Raw genomic sequence first — 23,251 nt, 5'->3', positions numbered from 1 at the left:
TAGTGTAAGAAACGTTTTTGCCCTCATCACATGCATTCACATGGCTGTATGTCGGTCTTAAGACACATGCTTACCCCTTAAACAACCCCATTGACCGTTTGATTTTTCTGATTCTCAAACTACTTTAAGAAAACAATTAATACGTAATTCCAACCCTTATGTATTTATTTTATTACCAATCTCACCTGACAACACATCAAATGCTGGGATTCAGTTAATCAACTTAATTTCTTTCATGTTTTGCTATTTGCTACTTTTCACATTGTTAGAGCTATCTTAGGGATATTAATTTGGGCTATACTACCAATGACTTGTGAGAACAGCATGTAGCAGTGTGATGAGGGTGTTGCACTGTTTTCTCTGGGATATGATGCAAACATAATGGATAATATGGTAGGGAAGAATTTAGGCTTTGCAATGGCCAGTCCAAAGATAAAAAGATATAATTTTTCTAGAAGAATAAAAGAATATATATAATATTTTTTTCATTAGTGTACTTGTTAGAATTGAAAAGTAAGAGGAATTGCTTCTTATTTTCCTTTTTTTCACTCCAATTTGAATGATTAAGAGGAATTGCTTCTTATTTTCCTTTTATCACTCCAATTTGAATGATTTATTTTTATTAAGAACCTTTAAATTTTTCCCTTTTCATTTTTTTCCCACTCAATTAAAACACACATTGCTAAAAAAAAAAAAGGACAACCCTTCTGTAATGTACTTCATACCCCCCTCTATTTGGGGTCCAAATCTGCCAAACTCTCGTACGAAATTAATAGGGCTTTGACGTTCAAGGAAACTTGAGAGAGGAGAAGACAAATGATTACATGGTTGAGTAACGTGAGCACCTATTATGATAAATTTTGACTAATCTCTATGAATCTATTTTTTTCCTCTTATCTAATTCAATTTTATACCGCCCTGAATTATTAAAGATTGTCCAAATTCCGGGTCATATGGTAAAAAGTTACAAATATTTAAGGTAAATTCTATCATTAATCACTAAATTATAGATAAGTATTTGTATTGCTCACTCAATTTAAAAAGTTATAAACTGATCATTGAATTATTAAAAGGTTTTCATTTAAGTTATTGGATTGTTAAAATTAATTTTATATGTACAGTTTTCTCTGTTCGCACTGTCTGTTCCGACTGAAAGCTCTTTTCCCCCTTTTCTTGTATAATTTATTTTTTATGAAACAATTTTAAATATTACGAATCTGCAAACCAAAATTCAAATAACTTTTTTCTTCGATCTCAAACACTAATTGCCAGATTGACTTAGATTTAAGGTATGTTCTACTCATCAATGGGTACTGGCTCATCGTATTAATCGTCCAATCGTTGCTTAGAGCTTATTGGCAGAATTCTTCTTAAAAAAACTTAATATTCCAATGATTTAAATAAAAATTTTTAAATAGTTTAGTGGCTTAAATAAAAATTTTTGAATAATTTAATGACTAAATTGTAATTTTTAATTAAATGACTAAAACGAAAACATATTCGTAATTTAATGACTAATATTATAGTTTATCCAAATATTTAAATAAAATCGTAAATATCTTTCAACTTGATGGGTCCAATTCGCCCCCACCACTGTGGATGCGTTTTTTAGTAAAGAAATTAGGTTTTGGATAGATTTTTAATTTTATAAGATTTATTAATATTTTAGAATTGAATTATTAGTTAATTAAGTTAGACTATGGATTCAACCAATTTAATTAAAAATTATTAAAAATCATAATTATGGATTCTTCTTAATTTGTGTTGCATGGAACTGTTCATTGAAGCTTTTAAATTTTTTCTAAGCATATATACTGTTATATAAACATCTTAAATGGAACTTGGATAGCTATCGGACTCTAAACTTATGATATTGTGGGAAGGGAGGCGAGGAAATTTATTGGGAAGCGATGATAAGACATAAGGACCTGAGGGCAGCACTGCAGGGAAACATGAGAAAGGCTGCGATGGCACTGTGGAATCACTACATTAAATTTGTGGACCATCCGTACATAGGACATGAATGAACATCACCACTTCTTTAACCCACCATGAGTTAGGGATGCTTCCTTGTGCTTTTAGATTAGATGAGATGAGATGAGATTTATAAAGAGAGTCGGATGGTAGCTAGCTTTTGAGAGGTTGAGGGCATTGGGAAGGTGCAATTCTCTTTAAAAATAATAGGCTCTTCCTCACCCCTACTCCCCAAACTTCCTTTTTCATGTCTCCTTTTCGTCTTCATCTATACTTCCTCAAGGTTGAGTAGTTATTGTCATCTACTCTCTCGTTATTACATCTAATTGTTCATGAGTCTGAATTAATTTGAAAACTTATTTTTTTTAAAAAAAAACTTAAACTCAAACCCATTAGTGAGGTGGATCGACCCGGTTCATTAGTGCAGTTTATTGTTAAACAAAATACAATATTAAAAATATTTTTATATTAATATTTATATTTTTATAATAAAATTTTTAAAATTTTTTTTATTATTTAAATTGAATTCAGATATCGCCGAGACATAAAATTTTTTATTTATGTCGAGTCTACGAGCTGGATGGGTTATCTTACTCCCTTTCACCACAACCCTTTACTCATGCAAATCCCGCACCTGGCCCATGTGCTGTGTGGTCAGTCGACCTTCGCGCTAGAGGTCGTGTGTCTACTTCACTCCTACTCGTTCTTTCTTTTTAATTTCTTCCCTTTTTACTATTTTTTGTCTTGAACTTGGTGGGTATGTCGCTTGCCATCGGTCTCCTTCTTAATGAAGGCCCTTCAAGAAGACCTTTTGGTATCCCCTCGCCATATCTTGTCTTCGACTTCTCTTGGCCATGGGTCATTGGCCCTTTTTCCTCAAGGTTTTAAGTATTTATTGTGGTCTTGCACCTTTTTGTTGCTTTTGATGCCCTTCTCTAGTTTTGTTGCAAGTTTTGACTCTGGATTCTATGAGAAAGCTAGAATGAATCTTTGCATTAAGGGGAACTTAGTTCACGCTAATAATTGACGCTCTTACAAAAAAGTATTGATCCATCACGAGTTGTTGTACTGGAGGTTGCTCTCTATCAATAATTTTTCGCTATCATAGTGAGCTTTTTAACTTAACATGATGATTTCTCTAATCACGTTCCTACCTAAAATCACTTCTCAGAGGAATGAGAAAAAAGTGAAAACCAAGGCACCTTCTAAGAAGAACCATCGTGATCCATTTGGGTAGCAGGCCGTCAATATAGTTGATCCACATGGCCACCAATGGGAGCAAAAATTTTCACTCGTCAAACTCACTTTTATTCCTCTCGTCGTTTCTTCTTCCATTTTTTTTTTCTGTCATTTGTCTTCTCTTACTTTGTCATTTGTCCTTATTGTTTTGTCTTTAAAAATTATACATTCATTTATTATTTAAGATGTTAAAATAATTTAATGATAATTTAAACAATTATTTTAAATAAAATATTGAGATTAATACAAAAATTATTTTTGAACTTTGATATAATTTGTAATATTATATATTAACTTTAATTTGGAGCATTTATATACATCAAATTTTAGTTTTTGTGGAGTCTACCTCGTATTTTGAATAAAATAAAGTCGACGTCGCCACAAGGAAGAGCTAACTTCCCGACGACGTGACACACGATGTGGCGACGTGTTCCCTACTAAATCGAGTTTCTTCTCCTATTTAAATTTTGTTATCTTTTCCCAATCGAATTCTAATAACTATAGGGATATTTTAAATATATTAGCCTACAAATTTTAGCCTATAAATAGGCTTTTAGCAACCGTGGAGAGATTGATTCAACAACACAACAAAAGAGAGTTTGAGGGAATTTTGTGTTTTAGCCAGAGAGCTTTGTATTTTTCGATATTTGAGGGCTTGTTTTGATTTTTTTTCCATTTCGTATTTTTATTCGATTATATTCCATCTTAGTGAAGTTTTCTTTACCCGTGATTTTTTATCCTCTTTAGAAGAGTTTTTCTACATAAATATCTGTGTCCAATTTTCTCTATTTGTTATTGTTCGTTGCTTATCCTCAACAAACTAGTATCAGAGCTTGGTTCGAATTTCACATTCAACCTGTTTAGAGATGGCGACAATGAGATACGATATCGAGAAGTTCGAGAGGATCACAAATTTCAGTTTATGGCAAGTTTGGATGACGATAATTCTAATTCAGAATAGGCTGAAGAAGGTCGTTACAGGAAAAAAGCCCGCGGATGTGAATCAGAAAGAATGGGAGGAGCTTGATGATAAAGCACTATTTGTAATTCAACTATTTCTTACAAACAACGTGTTGCAAGAGGTACTCATGGAGAAAATGACGTCAACCTTATGGAAACAATTAGAAGCCATTTACATGACAAAGTCTCTTACAAATAGTTTGGTATTGAAATAACGATCATATACTTTTCGTATGGTCGAAGATGAGTCTATTAGGGCTCACATTAGTGAATTTGTTACTCTCCTGAATACCTGAAAAATATCGAGCCTAACATAAACAATAAAGATCAGGCTATGCTATTGTTGTGTTTTTTTCCCCTTCATATAAAACTTTTAGGAAAACCCTAATTTATGGTAGAGAGAGACTCTCGTTTGACAGCGTGAAGGGAAACTTATTGAGGATAAAATTGAAAAAAAATTAGGTTCAAAGAACAAGTCAAATGGGCATACCTTGGTTCTAGTTTTAAGAGGAAGGCAACAGTATAAGGATTTAGGTCAAAGAAGATCTAGGTTGAAATCGAGGTCAAGGAACTGAGACAAGACCTATGGCTACTGCAAAAAGATAAGTCATATTAAGGCAGAATGTTAGAAACTCCAAAACAAAAACAAGAGGGCTGCCAAAAACAACGAGAAAGGGAAGTAAAAGGCTGATATAGTCAATGCCAGTGTTGTTGAGGACAAAGGAGATGATTTGTTATTCGTGTCTACGATTGAAAAGTTTAAGCTTACGTCTGAGTGGATCCTAGATTCAGGGTGTTCTTACCATATGTGTCCTAACAAGGATTGGTTCTCCATATATAGTCCAGTTGAAGGTGGAGTTGTGCTTATGTGGAAAAATTCACTTTGTAAGATAATTTGTATCGACACGGTTCAGATCAATAAACACAACAGAATTATGAGGACCTTATCGATGTTAGGCATGTGCTTGATTTGAAGAAGAATATCATCTCCTTAGGTATCTTAAACTCGAATGGTTATAGGATCGTCATCAAGTCAAACGGTGTCAAAGTATTTCATAGAACTCTTGTTTTGATATGACAGAAAATCGACAGCCTATACATTTATGGAGCTCTTGTTCAATGTATTTTGTGGAGCTCTTGTTTAACAGTAAACGATGCGATAGCAGTTATAGAAGTAGAGATGAATTTGTCGCCGCATCACGACAAAGACTCCCATGTCGTTACGACAATGCAATGAAATCCCCTTTTTACGGATTCTGAATCAACTCAGTTGTGGCATATGCGACTCAATTATATGAGTGAAAAAAGTACGATCGTTTTGAGTAAGAGAGGTCTTCTCACAAGCATTGGAGTTAGAAAGTTAGATTTCTGCGAGCATTGTATTTATGGGAAGTAGACTCAAGTTAGTCTCGATTCGATAATGCACAGGACAAAATAGACCATTGACTACATTTATTTCGATTTATGGGGTCCAAAGGTAGCAAATATCTTTTAACTTTTATTGACGAGCACTCTAAGAAAGTTGGGTTTATTTTGCTGAAGCACAAGAATAAAGTCTTTGAGATCTTTATGCAATGAAAAACCTTACTAGAAAAACAAATTGGGAAGCCCGTAAAGCGATTAAGAATGGATAATGGTATTGAGTTTTGTTCAACTGAGTTTAATAATTAATGCAATTGGGAATGAATTGAAAGACATCACATAGTTGTTGGTACCTCACAACAGAATGGTGTTGTCGAAAGGATGAATAGAAAGAAAGCTCGATATATGCTTTCCAACGTAAGCTTAGAAAAGGTGTTTTCGGTAGAAGCCACTAACCTAAAAAGCTACTTGGTGAACTGGTCTCCACATCAAGCTTTGGATGGAAAGGTTCCTGAAGTGATATGGTCGGGAAATCCTCCAAATTACTTTAACCTTAGAGTATTCGGTTGTCTTACTTATGTACAAGTTAGTTAGGGAAATTTTTAACTAAGGGTTGTGATATGTATTTTTTATTGTTTTTTTTGTATGTGTTAAAGGCTTTAAGTTATGGTGCCTAGAAACAAACAAAATAATTATAAGTGGAGATGTAACGTTTGGTGAAATTGTGATGTTTCATCCGAGAAAGAAGCCATTTGTTCTTAACGACAAAACAAAACAAAATGTCCTAGGCAAGGTGGAGCAGAAGCCAAAAAGAGATGGTGACGTCGCAACGTCACAAACAACAATGTCACGACGACACAACAAACAAAGTTGACGTTGTAACGAGGGATTTTGTAGTGTCGCACCGTCACAAAAAATTGTAATATAAGTGAACCTAAAGTTGTTCCGAATCTGAAAAAGGGTACTAAAGTCACTTCAGATCAATTAAAAGCTCTATCCGACTCTCAAAACTCTTACATCTCAACTACAAAATTATAAGTTAGCCCAGGACAGGAAAAGACGAGAAATTAAGCCACCACAAAAATATTGTCACGAAAAATTAATGCATACGCTCTAAGTGTTTTGGAGGGCATTAATTTGGTCGACCCTCTAATTACTCTGAGGTAGTTCAAGCTCCTGATTCGAGCAAGTGGCTTGTCGTAATGGAAGAGGAAATGGAATATCTTCACAAGAACAAAACTTGGAAACTTATGAAACCAACCACCAGAAAGAAGATAATTGGTTATAACTGGATGTTCAAAAGGAAGGAAGGATTGGGTATAGGTGACACCAGATATGAGGCGAGGTTGGTGACACTAGTGAAGGGAGTTGACTTTCAAGATGTTGTGAAGCATATGTCTATTCGGGCGTTGTTAGCACTTTTTGCATTATACAACCTTGAATTGGAGCAGTTAGATATGAAAATTGTATTCTTTCGTGGCAACCTAGATGAGGATATTTATATGCAACAACCTGAAGGCTTTAGGATCAATGGCAAAGAAGGCCATATCTACCTTCTACAGAAATTTTTGTACGACCTGAAGCAGTCTCTTTGTCAATGGTATAAGAAGTTTGATTCCTTTATGTCAAGCATTGGTTTTGTATGAAATAAGTATGATAGTTGTGTATACTTGTATCATCTTGATGATGGATTGTTTATATATTTGCTGCTTTATGTTGATGATATGCTAATTGCGGCTAAGGATCCATCCGAAATTGATCGATTAAAAACCATGCTTTATTCTAAATTCAAGATGAAGGACCTTGGTATAGCTAAGAAAATCTTAGGGACAGAAATTTCCAGAGATAGAAGCTCCAGAAAGATATTTTTGTCTCAGCAGAGATACATCGAAAGAATTCTCAAGTAGTTTGGGATGCAAAACTCAAAACCGATTAGTGCTCCCTTAGCTGCACACTTCAAACTTTCAGCTTCAAAGTCACCACAAACTGAAGATAAAGAAAAGTATATGTCTTTGATTCCTTACTCCAGTGCAGTCGGAAGCTTAATGTATGTAATGGTTTGCACTCATCCTGATATTTCACATGCTATTAGTGTTGTAAGTAGATATATGACTAGACCCGGTAAATTATGTTGGCAAGCAGTTAAGTGGATTCTTAAATACTTGAGGGGTCATCAAATACTCATTTAGAGTTTAAAAGAAGTTCAGAGGGTCTAGTGGGCTTCGTAGACTCAGATTATATAGGAGATTTAGACAAAAGAAAATCCCTCACGGGATATCTGTTTGTTTTTGGTAAATGCGCCATTAGTTGGAAAGCCACGTTTCAAGCTACTGTGGCTTTATCAATTATCGAAGCTAAATATATGGCAATCAAAGAAGCTGTGAAAGAAGTCATTTGGTTGAGAGATTTATTCAGGAAGTTGTTTAATAAACACAATGCGAGTGTTGTATATTGCGATAGTAAAAGTTCATCTCACTAAGGATCAAATGCATCATGAAAGAACAAAGTACATGGATATTCGATATTACTTTGTTTAAGAGGTGGTTGCTCAAAAATATGTTCAAATTTATAAGTTTGACACAGAAAATAATCCAGTCAATATGATGGCCAAAAGCCTTTTAGTTTCTAAGTTCAAACATTGTTTGGACTTGGTCTGTAACACCCCGTACCCGAGACCGTGGCCGGAGTCGAACACGAGGTGCTAACAGACTTAACTTAATTATTTCTACAGTCCATTTAAAGATTTCCAGACTAGCTGGTTACTGCATCACTGTCGCCTTAAAATTCATATCTTGAGTTTCAAAACTCAAAAATCAGTTTCGTAAATTTTTCCTGAAACTAGACTCATATGTCCATCTACAGATTTTCTTTCTAGAATTTTTGGTCGAGCCAATTTGTACAGTTTATTAGTTAAAGTCTCCCCTGTTTTAGGGTTTGACTACACAGACCTTCATGCATTACGACTTGGATATCTCCCTGTACAGGGCTTCAATACTGATGCCATTTGTATCTATAGAAACTAGACTCAAATAGGAATCTATAAATATATGGAATGACTCCTAATTATCTCTGGTTAATTTATAATGAATTTCCAAAGTCGGAACAGAGAATCCAGAAACCGTTCTGGCCCTGTTTCACGAAAACCTAAATATCTCTTAACATACAACTCATATGACCGTTTCGTTTCTTCCATATGAAAGTAGATTCATCAAGGTTCATTTACATAATTTATTCACTATTTAATTCCATTCCTGATATTTTTAGTGATTTTTCTCATCCACACCACTGGTGCTATCAGCATCTGTTTTCAAGGTAAACTTTACCTATTTCGTGATTTCCCATGGACCCACTAGAGTTTTGTCATACATAGGTCCACATATGATCATATTTAGCCATTTCAAGGGCTGATCATTGCCCAACACTTCCATTCCAGTCCATATTCACATCATGAAACCATATACATATACATAAACACAAATGGTCTAATGCCATACTCCACTTCTATGAGCCATTTTCGCATGGTGTACACACATACATCACAAAAGTACTTGAAAAACAACAAAGGGTAGTCCTATACATGCCATTTCAAAGCTCAACCAAAATTGTACCAAAAGGGGCTTTGATAGTGTGGGAGACTTCGACTTCCAAAAATCCAGTCCGAGATGGTGACGAGCCAAAATCTATAAAACAGAGAAACAAAGAAACGGAGTAAGCAATTTATGCTTAGTAAGTTTTGAGCAAGAATTTAAACACAACTGAAGTATAGCATTCACATAATTAAGCGGATAATTCCGCGTATTCATATATTCAAATCATTTCTACTTTACATTCCAACCCATATGTTCATACATAAGGGATCATCTTAGCCAAATACCGGAAGCTCATTACTCAACCGGCGAATATTATTCAAGGAACTCAACTATTCCAATGCACATACGAACATACCTCATTGCTGGAATTTTTTTCAAACGTATTAATCTGGATTTTTAAAGCAAGATCGTTCATTCCCGAATCACGTACCTTCGGATCTTATCCGGATATAACGACTCGCTCAAAAGCCTTCGGGACATAGCCCGGTTATAATAGCTCGCACAAATGCCTTCGGGACTTAACCCGGATTTGGGAACTCGCACAAATGCCTTCGGATCTTAGTCCGGATATGGTCACTTAGCACAAAGCCTTCGGGACTTAGCCGGACATCATTCAATCATCATGCACATTTAACACTAAATCATGACACATTTGTATTTCATTTTCATTAGCAAAACTCAAACACAAGACACTTATCACTCTTGCAATTTCGGCTCAATATCCACACACAAGGAGCATGATTTCGATTTGCTTAAAACATGATCTAATCAAATCATAATTTAAGCTCTATTACTCAAGAACTTACCTCGGATGTTGTCAAACGATTCCGATGGCTATTCGACCACTTTTTCCTTCCCTTTATCGGATTTAGTTCCCTTTGCTCTTGAGCTTAATTTAACAAATAAATTGATTTAATCATTTGAGCATCAAAAGAGGAATTCAAGGTACTTAGCCCACATATATTCATTAGACATTAAAGTCACATATGTACGGAAATCATGAATCAAACTCAACACATTAGTTAGTACTCTCCTTAGCAATTTTTTCTAAGTCAAGATAAAGCCTTCAACATGCTTACTTATGGCGAACAACATATCAACCTATGTACTCATTCATGTGGCCGAATATGCATGTTGATGTTGAGGCCAATTACATATTTAATACCACACATAAATGGCATACATTTTACTAACTAATGCATTACATATTGTAGCTCAATACGCATCTATCATTTACTTCATAACCGAAACATCATCATAAGAAAATATATACCTTGAGATAGTATATATGTCATACAAATACATCATGTGCAAACATATATACATATAGGTGCAAGGGCCGAATCTCAAGTTGATTATAACCAAATATAAACATATATCCAAAACACAAATCTTACCTACTATGCAATGAGTATAAATCATGCTTATGGATATACCATGGCCGAATACATCACAACACCATACCATTTCAATTTTGGTCATGGTTAAACAAAGAACTTAATGTCTCACTAAAAATGCTAAAAAGAAAATCCAAGAGTCATCAACCCACCATCACATATATCATTAACAAGCTTCATATTTAGCATGCAATGGCATTAACACAAAATCCACCTTGGCCGAATACCATTCCCATGACATAGCAAGGATTTGAACCATGGGCTAATAAGAACATCAAGCTAGCAACTAAAAACATGCATGAATCTCATGGCACAACACCAAACATACCTTAATCTTGATACAAGTATAGCCAAACCTCTTCCTAATCCTCTTCCAAACCAAACATGAAGCAAAAACTCCCTCCTTCTTCCTTAGAATTTTCGGCCAAGAGAGAATGAAAAGGATGAACAAAATTTTTTTTTCTCTTTTCTTCACTCACGGCAAAAGGGGGGACACTCACACCATTCTCTTTTTTTTTTCCTTTTCATTATTCAATTCCCATGCTCATTATTTTATTTTTTTCTTACATACACCATTGTCACAACATGTTTTATGACATGTTTTTGCTCATCACTCTTTTTCATGGCCGGCCACTAGCACTTAGGGGGGGAAAATTTGACATGCAAGTCCTCCCTTTTGATTACATGCACTATTAGGTCCTTATAGATTAGCCTATCACATTTCAAAAGTGTCACACAAGTCCTACTAACTGAATTCACATGCAATCGACTAAATCGAAGCTTGAAATTTTCACACATTCATAATTACATATTCTAGACAATAAATATTACGTTCAAACATTTCGATGACTCGGTTTAGCGGTCCCGAAACCACTTCCCGACTAGGGTCAATTTTGGGCTGTCACAACTCTCCCCCACTTATGAAATTTTCATCCCCGAAAATCTTACCGGTAAAATAGGTTTGGGTATCGCTCTTTCATAGAGTTCTCGGGTTCCCAAGTAGCTTCTTCCATCCCGTGTTTGATCCATAACACTTTTACTAACGGAACCCTTTTGTTTCGCAACTCCTTCACTTCACGAGCCAGGATACGAATCGGTTATTCTTCATAACTCATATCAGCTTGAATTTCGACCTCTGATGGACTAATTATGTGCGATGGATCAGATCTATAGCGTCGAAGCATCGAAACATGAAAGACGTCGTGAATCCTTTCAAGTTCAGGGGGCAAAATCAATCGATACGCAACTGGACCGACTTGTTCGGATATTTCATATGGCCCGATGAACCTCGGACTCAATTTGCCCTTACGCCCAAATCTGAGTATCTTTTTCCAAGGTGAAACTTTAAGAAACACTTTGTCTCCCACCTGATACTCAATATCTTTTCGTTTCAGATCCGCTTACGACTTCTGGTGATCTGTGGCTACCTTCAGACATTCACGGATTACTTTTACTTTCTGTTCAGCATCTTTAATCAAATCAACTCCGAAAATTTTACTTTCACCGAGTTCGGTCCAAAACAATGGTGTACGGCATTTACGACCGTACAAAGCCTCGTAAGGTGCCATCTTAATACTTGATTGAAAACTATTGTTGTAAGCGAATTCAATCAAAGGTAAATACCGTTCCCATGAACCACTGAACTCGAGGATGCAACATCTCAACATATCCTCAAGTATCTGAATTATCCGCTCGGATTGACCATCGGTTTGGGGGTGGATGGCGGTGCTGAAATGCAACTTGGTACCCAAAGCTTCTTGCAATTTCTTCCAAAATCGTGAGGTGAATCTCGGATCTCTATCCGACACGATAGAAATAGGTACCCCGTGTAATCTCACAATTTGAGAAACATACAATTCAGCTAGTTTATCCATTGAAAAATTCGCGCATACGGGGATAAAGTGAGCCGACTTAGTCAATCTATCAACAACGACCCAAATCGCATCTTTCTTACTTGCCGACACTAGCAACCCAGATACAAAATCCATCGTTACTCGATCCCATTTCCATTCAGGTATCATTGTCGGTTGGAGTAAACCCGTAGAAACTTGATGTTCCGCCTTCACTTGCTGACATATTAAACACTTCGAAACAAAATCGAAAATGTCTCGTTTCATACCATGCCACCAAAACTGACATCTCAGATCGTTGTACATTTTCGTACTCCCCGAGTGAATTGACATTCGGCTACAATGAGCTTCGTTCAGAATCATCGAAATGAGTTCTGAATTTCTTGGAACACACAACCGATTTCTGTACCTCAAGCAATCGTCATCATCAATTTGAAACTCCGATTCCACATTCGGAACACATTCAGCCCGTCTTGCAACCAACTCATCGTCGACTTTCTGGGCTTCACGAATTTGATGAATCAATAATGGTTTGGCCTTTAATTCGGGTACTAACACATTGTCGGGTAGAACAGACAAGTGTACATTCATCGCTCGTAAAGCAAACAGTAATTTCCGGCTTAAGGCGTTAGCAACCACATTAGCCTTTCCCGGGTGATAATCGATGACAAGCTCATAATCTTTTAACAACTCGAGCCAACGTCTTTGTCGCAGATTCAAGTCTCTTTGAGTCATCAAATATTTGAGACTTTTGTGATCCGAAAATACATGGCACTTCTCACCAAATAAGTAATGTCGCCATATTTTCAAGGCGAATATGATGGCAGCTAATTCAAGATCATGGGTCGGATAATTTTTCTCATGTGGCTTTAATTGTCTCGACGCATAGGCCACAACTCGACCTTCTTGCATCAATACGCAACCTAACCCAAGTAGGGAGGCGTCACTATAGATGACAAACTCTTTGCCTAATTTGGGCTGCACTAAAATTGGAGCTTCCATCAAATAAGTTTTCAGTTGATCAAAACTTTTCGACATTTTTCCGTCCATTCAACTTAACATCTTTTGAAGTAGCCGTCATGGGTGTGGCTATCATCGAAAACCTTTACAAACCGTCGGTAGTAACCGTAAGTCCCAAAAGCTCGAACTTCAAATATTTCTGGAGGCTTCCAGATTAAGTATGGCTGAAATTTTGCTCGTCGACTTGAATACCCGATCACGGATACCACGTGACCCAAGAAGCTAACCTCTCTTAACCGAACTCACACTTGCTGAACTTAGCATATAACGCTTATCCCGTAAAATTTGCAACACTAATCTCAGGTGTTCGGTCTCATCTCTTGAATAGACCAAGATGTCATCAATGAACACAACTACGAACCGGTCCAAATCTTGTCGAAGATCCGATTCATCAAATCCATAAATACCGCAGGGGCATTAGTGAGCCCGAACGGCATCATTAAGAACTCGTAGTGACCGTACCTCGTTCTGAAAGCAGTTTTGGGTACATCCAAATCTCGAATCCAAGAATCGATAATAACCCGATCTCAAATCTACCTTTGAAAATACCGAGGCTCCTTTAGTTGATCAAACAAATCATCAATACGCGGTAACGGATATTTATTCTTTATCGTCACTTTATTCACCTGACGATAGTCAATGCACAACCTCATGGTTCCGTCCTTCTTTTTCACAAACAATACTGGTGCACCCCAAGGTGAGAAACTCGGTTGAGCGAAACCTTTGTTCGTCAATTCTTGCAACTGAGCTTTCAACTCTTTTAACTCGGTTGGTGCCATACGATACGGAGCTATCGAAATCGGCATAGTCCCAGGTACCAGCTCAATACCAAACTCTATCTCCCGAACAGGTGGCAAACCCGGTAATTCTTCGGGAAAAACATCCGGGTATTCACAAACCACCGGCACAGATTCGGGTTTCTTTTCCAATTCCTTGTCATCAAGTACATACGCAAGGTATGCTTCGCACCCCTTTCTTACATATTTTTGGGCCAACATTGATGATCTTACAGCTGGCAACCCCTTTAAGTCCGTAGACTCAACTCGGATCATCTCGTTATTTGCGCACCTCAAATCCATAGTCTTGCTTTTGCAATTCACAACCGCATCATGCCCGGTCAACCAATCCAAACCAAGAATAACATCAAATTCATCAAACGGCAAAAGCATCAAGTCCGCGGAAAACAGAACCTCGAATTACTAGGGGTATTTCTTACACACTTTGTCAACAAGCACGTAACGACCCAAGGATTTGACACCTAATTACGAACTCGATAGACTCAATAGGTAAAGTCTTCTTTGGATGCTAAGGTTTCGCATATATAAGAATGAGTAGAACCGGGGTCAATCAAAGCAATCACATTAGTATCAAAGAGAGTGAAAGTACCGTAATAACATCTGGCGAGGAAGCATCCTCGCGTCGGCGTATGCATAAGCCCTAGCAGAGCGCGAGCCTCGGATCCGGTCGTAGCATCTCTAGATCCTCTCGACCACCACTAGCATTGCCGTATTTCTAGATGGTCTACCTCGGCGGTGGTAGCACCGGTTTCCCACTCTGATTTACATTCTGTTCAGGCAACCTCGGGCAATCTTTAATGAAGTGGTCAACTGATCCGCACTTGTAACAGGAGCGGTCATGGAATCTACAACTTCCAGAATGCCATTTGCCACAATACTGGCACTCCGTTCTGTCTCGACGTTCATTCCCAACACTGGCGACCGAAGTGCCTCGTATACCCATAGGGGGTCGATCACGATCTCGTCTAAAAAGGCCCGAAGTGCCTCTAGACCGGCCCACATCATCTTGAAATTTCTTCGATGCTGTTGAAGAGACTTTCCGAGGATCTTTTACTGAAACTCTCCGTTCCCACATCAACTTTTGTTTTTCTTTTCTAAGCTCTTCGACTTTACAAGCTCGCTCGACAAGTACTACGAACTCTCGTATTTCAAGAATGCCAACGAACATTTTTATATCTTCATTCAGCCCATCCTCGAAGCGTTTACACATGATAGCCTCGGACGAAACACATTCCCGAGCGTATCTACTAAGTCTAACAAATTTTCGCTCGTAATCAGTAACTGACATAGAACCTTGCTTAAGCTCAAGAAATTCCTTCCATTTTTTATCAACAAATCTCTGACTGATATACTTTTTCCGAAATTTAGTTTGGAAAAACTCCTAAGTTACTTGCTCTCGGGGCACAATAGAAGTCAGAGTACTCCACCAATAGTAGGCAGAATCACGTAGCAAGGAGATAGTACACTTTAGGCACTCATCGGGTGTGCAAGATAGTTCATCGAGTACCCGAATAGTGTTGTCCAACCAAAATTCAGCTTGCTCGGCATCATCACTATCCGTAGCCTTAAATTCAGTAGCCCGTGTTTTCAATTCTATCAACTGGGGCTTATTTGACCTTATTTGGTCGATTCTGGGAGGCATTGTAGGTCTTGGGGTTGTGTTTGTTCGAATGGAGGTTGTGGAACAGTAGTATTAGTTCGAATGTATTGGTTGAACCAATCATTCATCACGCTATAGAAAGCTTGTCTAGCTTCATCATTTGGATTACTAGCATTAGGTTGAGAGTCCGCCGGCGCTGTCCCTTGTGCGGGAGCAGGCGCTACACTCTCAAGATCATCAGCTACCGCTCGGTCGGGATCGGGATCCATCACTATAAATAAACACATTTACAATTGTCAGAAATCACCACACTATCAAATAATCACATAAAATGGCATGTATAGCTAGACCCAAACGCATTACGGTAGTCTTAGAATCGACTAAACCGTGGCTCTGATACCAATAAAATTGTAACACCCCATACCCGAGACCGTGGCCGAAGTCGAACACGAGGTGCTAACAGACTTAACTTAATTATTTCCACAGTCCATTTAAAGATTTCCAGACTAGCTGGTTACTGCATCACTGTGGCCTTAAAATTCATATCTTGAGTTTCAACACTCGAAAATCAGTTTCGTAAATTTTTCCTGAAACTAGACTCATATGTCCATCTACAGATTTTTTTTCTAGAATTTTTGGTAGAGCCAATTTGTACAGTTTATTAGTTAAAGTCTCCCCTATTTCAGGGTTCGACTACACTGACCTTCATGCATTACGACTTGGATATCTCCCTGTACAGGGCTTCAATACTGATGCCATTTGTATCTATAGAAACTAGACTCAAATAGGAATCTATACATATATGGCATGACTCCTAATTATCTCTGGTTAATTTATAATGAATTTCCAAAGTCGGAACAGGGAATCCAGAAACTGTTCTGGCCCTATTTCACGAAAACCTAAATATCTCTTAACATACAACTCATATGACCGTTTCGTTTCTTCCATATGAAAGTAGATTCATCAAGGTTCATTTACATAATTTATTCACTATTTAATTCCATTCCTGCTATTTTTAGTGATTTTTCTCATCCACACCACTGGTGCTATCAGCATCTGTTTTCAAGGTAAACTTTACCTATTTCGTGATTTCCCATGGACCCACTAGAGTTTTGTCATACATAGGTCCACATATGATCATATTTAGCCATTTCAAGGGCTGATCATTGCCCAACACTTCCATTCCAGTCCATATTCACATCATGAAACCATATACATATACATAAACACAAATGGTCTAATGCCATACTCCACTTCTATGAGCCATTTTCGCATGGCTGTACACACATACATCACAAAAAGTACTTGAAAAACAACAAAGGGTAGTCCTATACATGCCATTTCAAAGCTCAACCAAAATTGTACCAAAAGGGGGCTTTGATAGTGTGGGAGACTTCGACTTCCAAAAATCCCGAGTCCGATAGCTGACGAGCCAAAATCTATAAAACAGAGAAACAAAGAAACGGAGTAAGCAATTTATGCTTAGTAAGTTTTGAGCAAGAATTTAAACACAACTGAAGTATAGCATTCACATAATTAAACGGATAATTCCGCGTATTCATATATTCAAATCATTTCTACTTTACATTCCAACCCATATGTTCATACATAAGGGATCATCTTAGCCAAATACCGGAAGCTCATTACTCAACTGAGCGAATATTATTCGAAGGAACTCAACTATTCCAATGCACATACGAACATACCTCATTGCTGGAATTTTTTTTCAAACGTATTAACTGGGATTTTTAAAGCAAGATCGTTCATTCCCGAATCACGTACCTTCGGATCTTATCCGGATATAACGACTCGCTCAAAAGCCTTCGGGACATAGCCCGGTTATAATAGCTCGCACAAATGCCTTCGGGACTTAACCCGAATTTGGGAACTCGCACAAATGCCTTCGAATCTTAGTCCGGATATGGTCACTTAGCACAAAGCCTTCAGGACTTAGCCCGGACATCATTCGAATCATCATGCACATTTAACACTAAATCATGACACATTTGTATTTCATTTTCATTAGCAAAACTCAAACACAAGACACTTATCACTCTTGCAATTTCGGCTCAATATCCACACACAAGGAGCATGATTTCGATTTGCTTAAAACATGATCTAATCAAATCATAATTTAAGCTCTATTACTCAAGAACTTACCTCGGATGTTGTCAAACGATTCGATGGCTATTCGACCACTTTTCCTTCCCTTTATCGGATTTAGTTCCCTTTGCTCTTGAGCTTAATTTAACAAATAAATTGATTTAATCATTTGAGCATCAAAAGAGGAATTCAAGGTACTTAGCCCACATATATTCATTAGACATTAAAGTCACATATGTACGGAAATCATGAATCAAACTCAACACATTAGTTAGTACTCTCCTTAGTCAATTTTCTAAGTCAAGATAAAGCCTTCAACATGCTTACTTATGGCCGAACAACATATCAACCTATGTACTCATTCATGTGGCCGAATATGCATGTTGATGTTGAGGCCAATTACATATTTAATACCACATATAAATGGCATACATTTTACTAACTAATGCATTACATATTGTAGCTCAATACGCATCTATCATTTACTTTATAACCGAAACATCATCATAAGAAAATATATACCTTCAGATAGTATATATGTCATACCAATACATCATGTGCAAACATATATACATATAGGTGCAAGGGCCGAATCTCAAGTTGATTATAACCAAATATAAACATATATCCAAAACACAAATCTTACCTACCATGCAATGAGTATAAATCATGCTTATGGATATACCATGGCCGAATACATCACAACACCATACCATTTCAATTTTGGTCATGGTTAAACAAAGAACTTAATGTCTCACTAAAAATGCTAAAAAGAAAATCCAAGAGTCATCAACCCACCATCACATATATCATTAACAAGCTTCATATTTAGCATGCAATGGCATTAACACAAAATCCACCTTGGCCGAATACCATTCCCATGACATAGCAAGGATTTGAACCATGGGCTAATAAGAACATCCAGCTAGCAACTAAAAACATGCATGAATCTCATGGCACAACATCAAACATACCTTAATCTTGATACAAGTATAGCCAAACCTCTTCCTAATCCTCTTCCAAACCAAACATGAAGCAAAAACTCCCTCCTTCTTCCTTAGAATTTTCGGCCAAGAGAGAATGAAAAGGATGAACAAAATTTTTTTTTCTCTTTTCTTCACTCACGGCAAAAGGGGGGACACTCACACCATTCTCTTTTTTTTTTTTCCTTTTCATTATTCAATTCCCATGCTCATTATTTTATTTTTTTCTTACATACACCATTGTCACAACATGTTTTATGACATGTTTTTGCCCATCACTCTTTGTCATGGCCGGCCACTAGCACTTAGGGGGGGAAAATTTGACATGCAAGTCCTCCCTTTTGATTACATGCACTATTAGGTCCTTATAGATTAGCCTATCACATTTCAAAAGTGTCACACAAGTCCTACTAACTGAATTCACATGCAATCGACTAAATCGAAGCTTGAAATTTTCACACATTCATAATTATATATTCTAGACAATAAATATTACGTTCAAACATTTCGGTGACTCGGTTTAGCGGTCCCGAAACCACTTCCCGACTAGGGTCAATTTTGGGCTGTCACATGGTCAGTATCCTAGAAAGAACGAGTTAGGCTCATGACGAGGCTTGACAAAGAAGGCGTTGTGAAAATACAAGTCAATGTGGAGATTTGTGAAGTGTGCCTTGCATTTTGGATGAAACAGAGTCGACATTGCCACGAGAAAGAGTCGACGTCCCGACAACGCGACACACAACGTCCCGGCTATAAGAAACTAATGTCTCGATAACACGACATGTGACGTCCTGACGAGCCGATAAACGACATCACGATCGACATGTTCCCTACAAAACCGAGTTTCTTCTCCTAGTTAAACTCTGCTATATTTTTCCAATCGAACTCTAATAACTCCAGAGGTATTTTCATCATATTAGCCCACGAATTTCAACCTATAAATAGGGCTTTTAGCAACTATAGAGAGATTAATTGAACAACACAACAAAAGAGAGTTTAAAAGAATTTTGTGTTTTAACCAGAGAGCTTTGAATTTTTCGAGATTTGAGGGCTTGTTTTAATTTTTCCCCATATTGTACTCTTACTCGATTTTTTATCATTTTAATGAAGTTTTCTTTGCCCATGATTTTTATCCCCTTTTGAAGAGTTTTTCCACGTCAATATATGTGTCCAAATTTTTCTATTCGTTTTTTTTTTGTTGCCAACAATTTTGGTTCAATTTTCACATTTCACTAATTCTGTTATCTATGTGACATAATTTTTTCTTAAATCATGTCTAAATTATTGACATGACATTTTATTAGGTTGAAAAACAATCCAATAAACTTAAATTATTCCACCTATATTAAAAAATTAGGGTAATCTACAAAAATAGTCACTTTTGTTTACCTCAGGTTATATTTTAGTCACTTATATTTAAAATATTACGTTTTAGTCACTTATGTTATTATTTTGTTATGAAGTGATTACTCTACCGTTAAGTTCCGTTATCTCTCTAATAGTAATCCTAGGTGGCAGTCCAACTAGATTTTAGGTGCCAACTTGGATTTCTAAATGGGATGAAAATAAATTTTTAATTAAAAATTTAATTAATTAAAATTTTCAAACTTAAACCTTAACTAAAAAAACTGTTCATCTTCTCTTTTAATTTTTCTTTTGTCTCTTATTTTTTTCAATGGGTTTTTTTTTATTTGACTGGAAAAACTATTATTAAGATCAAAATAGTTGAAATCAGCAATAAGAAAGAATAATCTGAAATACCCACAAAGAGATTGTGAATATACACGTTGATTCAGATAAGAAAAAATTTGATTGAGAAACCAATTATTCAATAACTGTGAAAGAACTAAAAAATATAATAATTAGGAACAAGAGCAGTGAAAATAACAACCCTTTTCTGAAAATTTTAAAATTAGCATGTTCATGAAAACATGTTCCTGGTTGCATTTTATGGGATATCTACTGACGCAAAATAAAATATATGTTTACAAACAATTTCAAAAAGTAGAAAAAAATATCAAGAATTTTAATTTAGGGTTTTCATTAAATAATAAAAAAATCTAATCTTTTGTTTTTAATATTGAATAAAAGAAATAGAGGAATACAAAGAAGACACTTAAACCCTCCATTGAATCCATCTTTATGAAGCAGTCAATTTGATTTCAACTATTTTGATTTTAATAATAATTTTTCTAGTCAAATGAAAAAAAAAACCATTGAAAAAAAAAGATGGAAGAAAATTAAAAGAGGATATGAACAGTTTTTTAGTTAATATTTAAGTTTAAAATTTTAAGTAATTAAATTTTTAATTTAAAATCTATTTTCATCTTATTTAAAAATCTAAGTTGGCACTTAAAATCTAGTTAGACTGTCACGTAAGATTACCATTAGAGAGATAACGAAACTTAACAGTAGAGTAATTACTTTGTAACAAAATAATAACATAAATGACTAAAACATAATATTTTAAACATAAATTACTAAAACGCAACTCGAGACAAATAAAAGTGACTATTTTTATAAATTACCTAAAAATTAAACAAAAAGGATTTTATTTCCCTTAGAAAATTTGGTTTTCTTCAATTTGTTTGCTTGCCTTTTTAGGCTTATAAAATATCATGTCAACAATTTACATATAACTAAATTAAAATTAAAGTTAATATATACAAATGCACTAAATTAAAATTGATACATAACGTTATAAATTATATCAAAATTTATATATAATTTTAATATTTATTCTTAAAATATTTAATTACTAATTTTGATAATTATTCAATCTTAATGTTATAATAATATAATTTATATATAAACTAACTTTAAAAAAAGAAAGAAGTAAAAGTGGTAATTTAGTGAATTTTCTGCTTTAGCTTAAAGTTAAGCACACTACACTCTTTATAAGAAAATACTACCGATTATTAAGATAAAAGATTTTGAACTCAAAACCAAAACAAAATACAAAGGCACCCAAACATCTGCAAAACATTCTGGCTCTGCTCTGCTACGGTGATCACATGCGGTGGCAAGTTTCTACTGTGATCTAACCCTGTGATTCAACAACATCTCCCGGAGCTCCGCCGCATCGATCTCAGCCCCACAGTTCTCCGGCCGGTAATACCCCGTAACAGGGTCAGGCGCCCAAGCTGAAGAATAAGCCCTTGTCTCCGACGACGACGACTCTTTCATCGCATGTCTTCGTTCCACTTTCCCCATCGCTCCAGGCCTACCAAAGCTAGCCGTCACTGCCGCCGGCGGTGCACCTGAGTAACCTCTCCTTTAAAGCCAATCCCAAATCATTATCAATAACCAAAAAAATAAAAAGACTAAGCCAAAAACCATATACTAAAAGGAGTTTGAAAAAACATACACACGGTTACCTTGATATGGAGACATAAAGAGCATCAAAAACAGAAGCACCAAGGAACTTAAAGGAAGAAACAGAGCGAGCCATATTTATTTTTACTTGCTTATATATGGAGTCGTAGGGTAAAAAGGATGTATAAAATTTATATAATATATAACGTTATTATTAGCTACTGCAGAAGCTGTTCTGAAGAACAATAACTCCCACAGTAGCTTAGCTCGCAAAAAGTGATGCGGCTCTGCTTTTCTTGTTTTCCTGCTCTTTGTATTGATGAAGAAGATGAAGGTTAGGGTTTGATGTACTTATAGTATAAGAGAGAGGTAAAGATGTGGGTTGGGTTGGGCCTTATCAGCTGAGTCGTGACTCCTGAGTCGTGGAGTCATTTTCTTGGGAGCGGACACGCGTTTCATCCAGCTTCAAGGTGATGGCTTTGTTTGGACCAATGGAATTAAGGTTAAAACGATAAGGATCTAAATGTCGATTTTCGTCGTTTTAAAGCAAACAAAAAGTACTTTAATGTTATCTTTAGATATTCTTTGCTGATTGTTATAGTAATAGTAGCCCTACATCATTATTGTTTTAAAACTGCTTTTAATATATTTTTATAGTTTTATTCTCAAATATTTATATGGGATATATAATTATTTTTTATTAAAATTTATTTCAAATATATGATATTATATATATTTTAATTTTTATAATTTTTAAATATTTAAAATATAATTTATATATTAATTTAAATTATTCAATCAATTCATATTAATTGCTTAAAAATATTTAAATTTTATATTTAATAACTAAAATATTAATAATATATTTTTTATATATTGTCATCCATTTTACAACTTAAGTATAGTCTTGCTAGAATCGGGGTGTTATTTAAGTAAAACTTTCCTAATAATATCGAATCTAAGATTCGAACTTAATTCAAAAGCTTGGGGGAAAAAAGTCACTCCCACTTCTTCTAACTATCGGTTGATATTTTCTTATATTTTTATTGAAATATCATAAT

The 23,251-nt window shown here is 35.8% G+C and overlaps 1 protein-coding gene across 2 annotated transcripts; it reads right to left on the bottom strand.

The window, feature by feature from the left end:
* Nucleotides 1-21,723: 21,723 nt before the first annotated feature.
* LOC108487123 (late embryogenesis abundant protein Lea5-A) lies at nucleotides 21,724-22,545 on the bottom strand. 2 transcript variants are annotated; one of them, XM_017791366.2, is made up of 2 exons: nucleotides 22,253-22,545; nucleotides 21,724-22,149 (listed from the first exon to the last, which is right to left on the bottom strand). In XM_017791366.2, exons 1-2 carry the CDS (start codon nucleotides 22,324-22,326, stop codon nucleotides 21,906-21,908), a joined length of 318 nt encoding a protein of 105 aa, XP_017646855.1. In that variant the 5' UTR covers nucleotides 22,327-22,545; the 3' UTR covers nucleotides 21,724-21,905. The 2 variants fall into 2 exon arrangements, with proteins under 2 accessions (XP_017646855.1, XP_017646856.1); XM_017791367.2 differs by having other exon boundaries at nucleotides 21,724-22,135; nucleotides 22,253-22,541.
* Between the last annotated feature and the right edge of the window lie 706 nt (nucleotides 22,546-23,251).

Source organism: Gossypium arboreum, chromosome 10 (genome assembly GCF_025698485.1).
Source record: "Gossypium arboreum isolate Shixiya-1 chromosome 10, ASM2569848v2, whole genome shotgun sequence".
NCBI classification, from domain to species: domain Eukaryota; kingdom Viridiplantae; phylum Streptophyta; class Magnoliopsida; order Malvales; family Malvaceae; genus Gossypium; species Gossypium arboreum.
This window is presented reverse-complemented; position numbering and strand designations above follow the sequence as displayed.

What these genes read in the sequence shown, in the direction of transcription:
- LOC108487123 (XM_017791366.2), bottom strand. Translation starts at nt 22,326, where the DNA reads ATGGCTCGCTCTGTTTCTTCCTTTAAGTTCCTTGGTGCTTCTGTTTTT. An exon ending in CTTTATGTCTCCATATCAAG is followed by an intron (nt 22,150 to 22,252) that starts GTAACCGTGTGT and finishes TTGGCTTTAAAG; the next exon opens with GAGAGGTTACTCAGGTGCAC.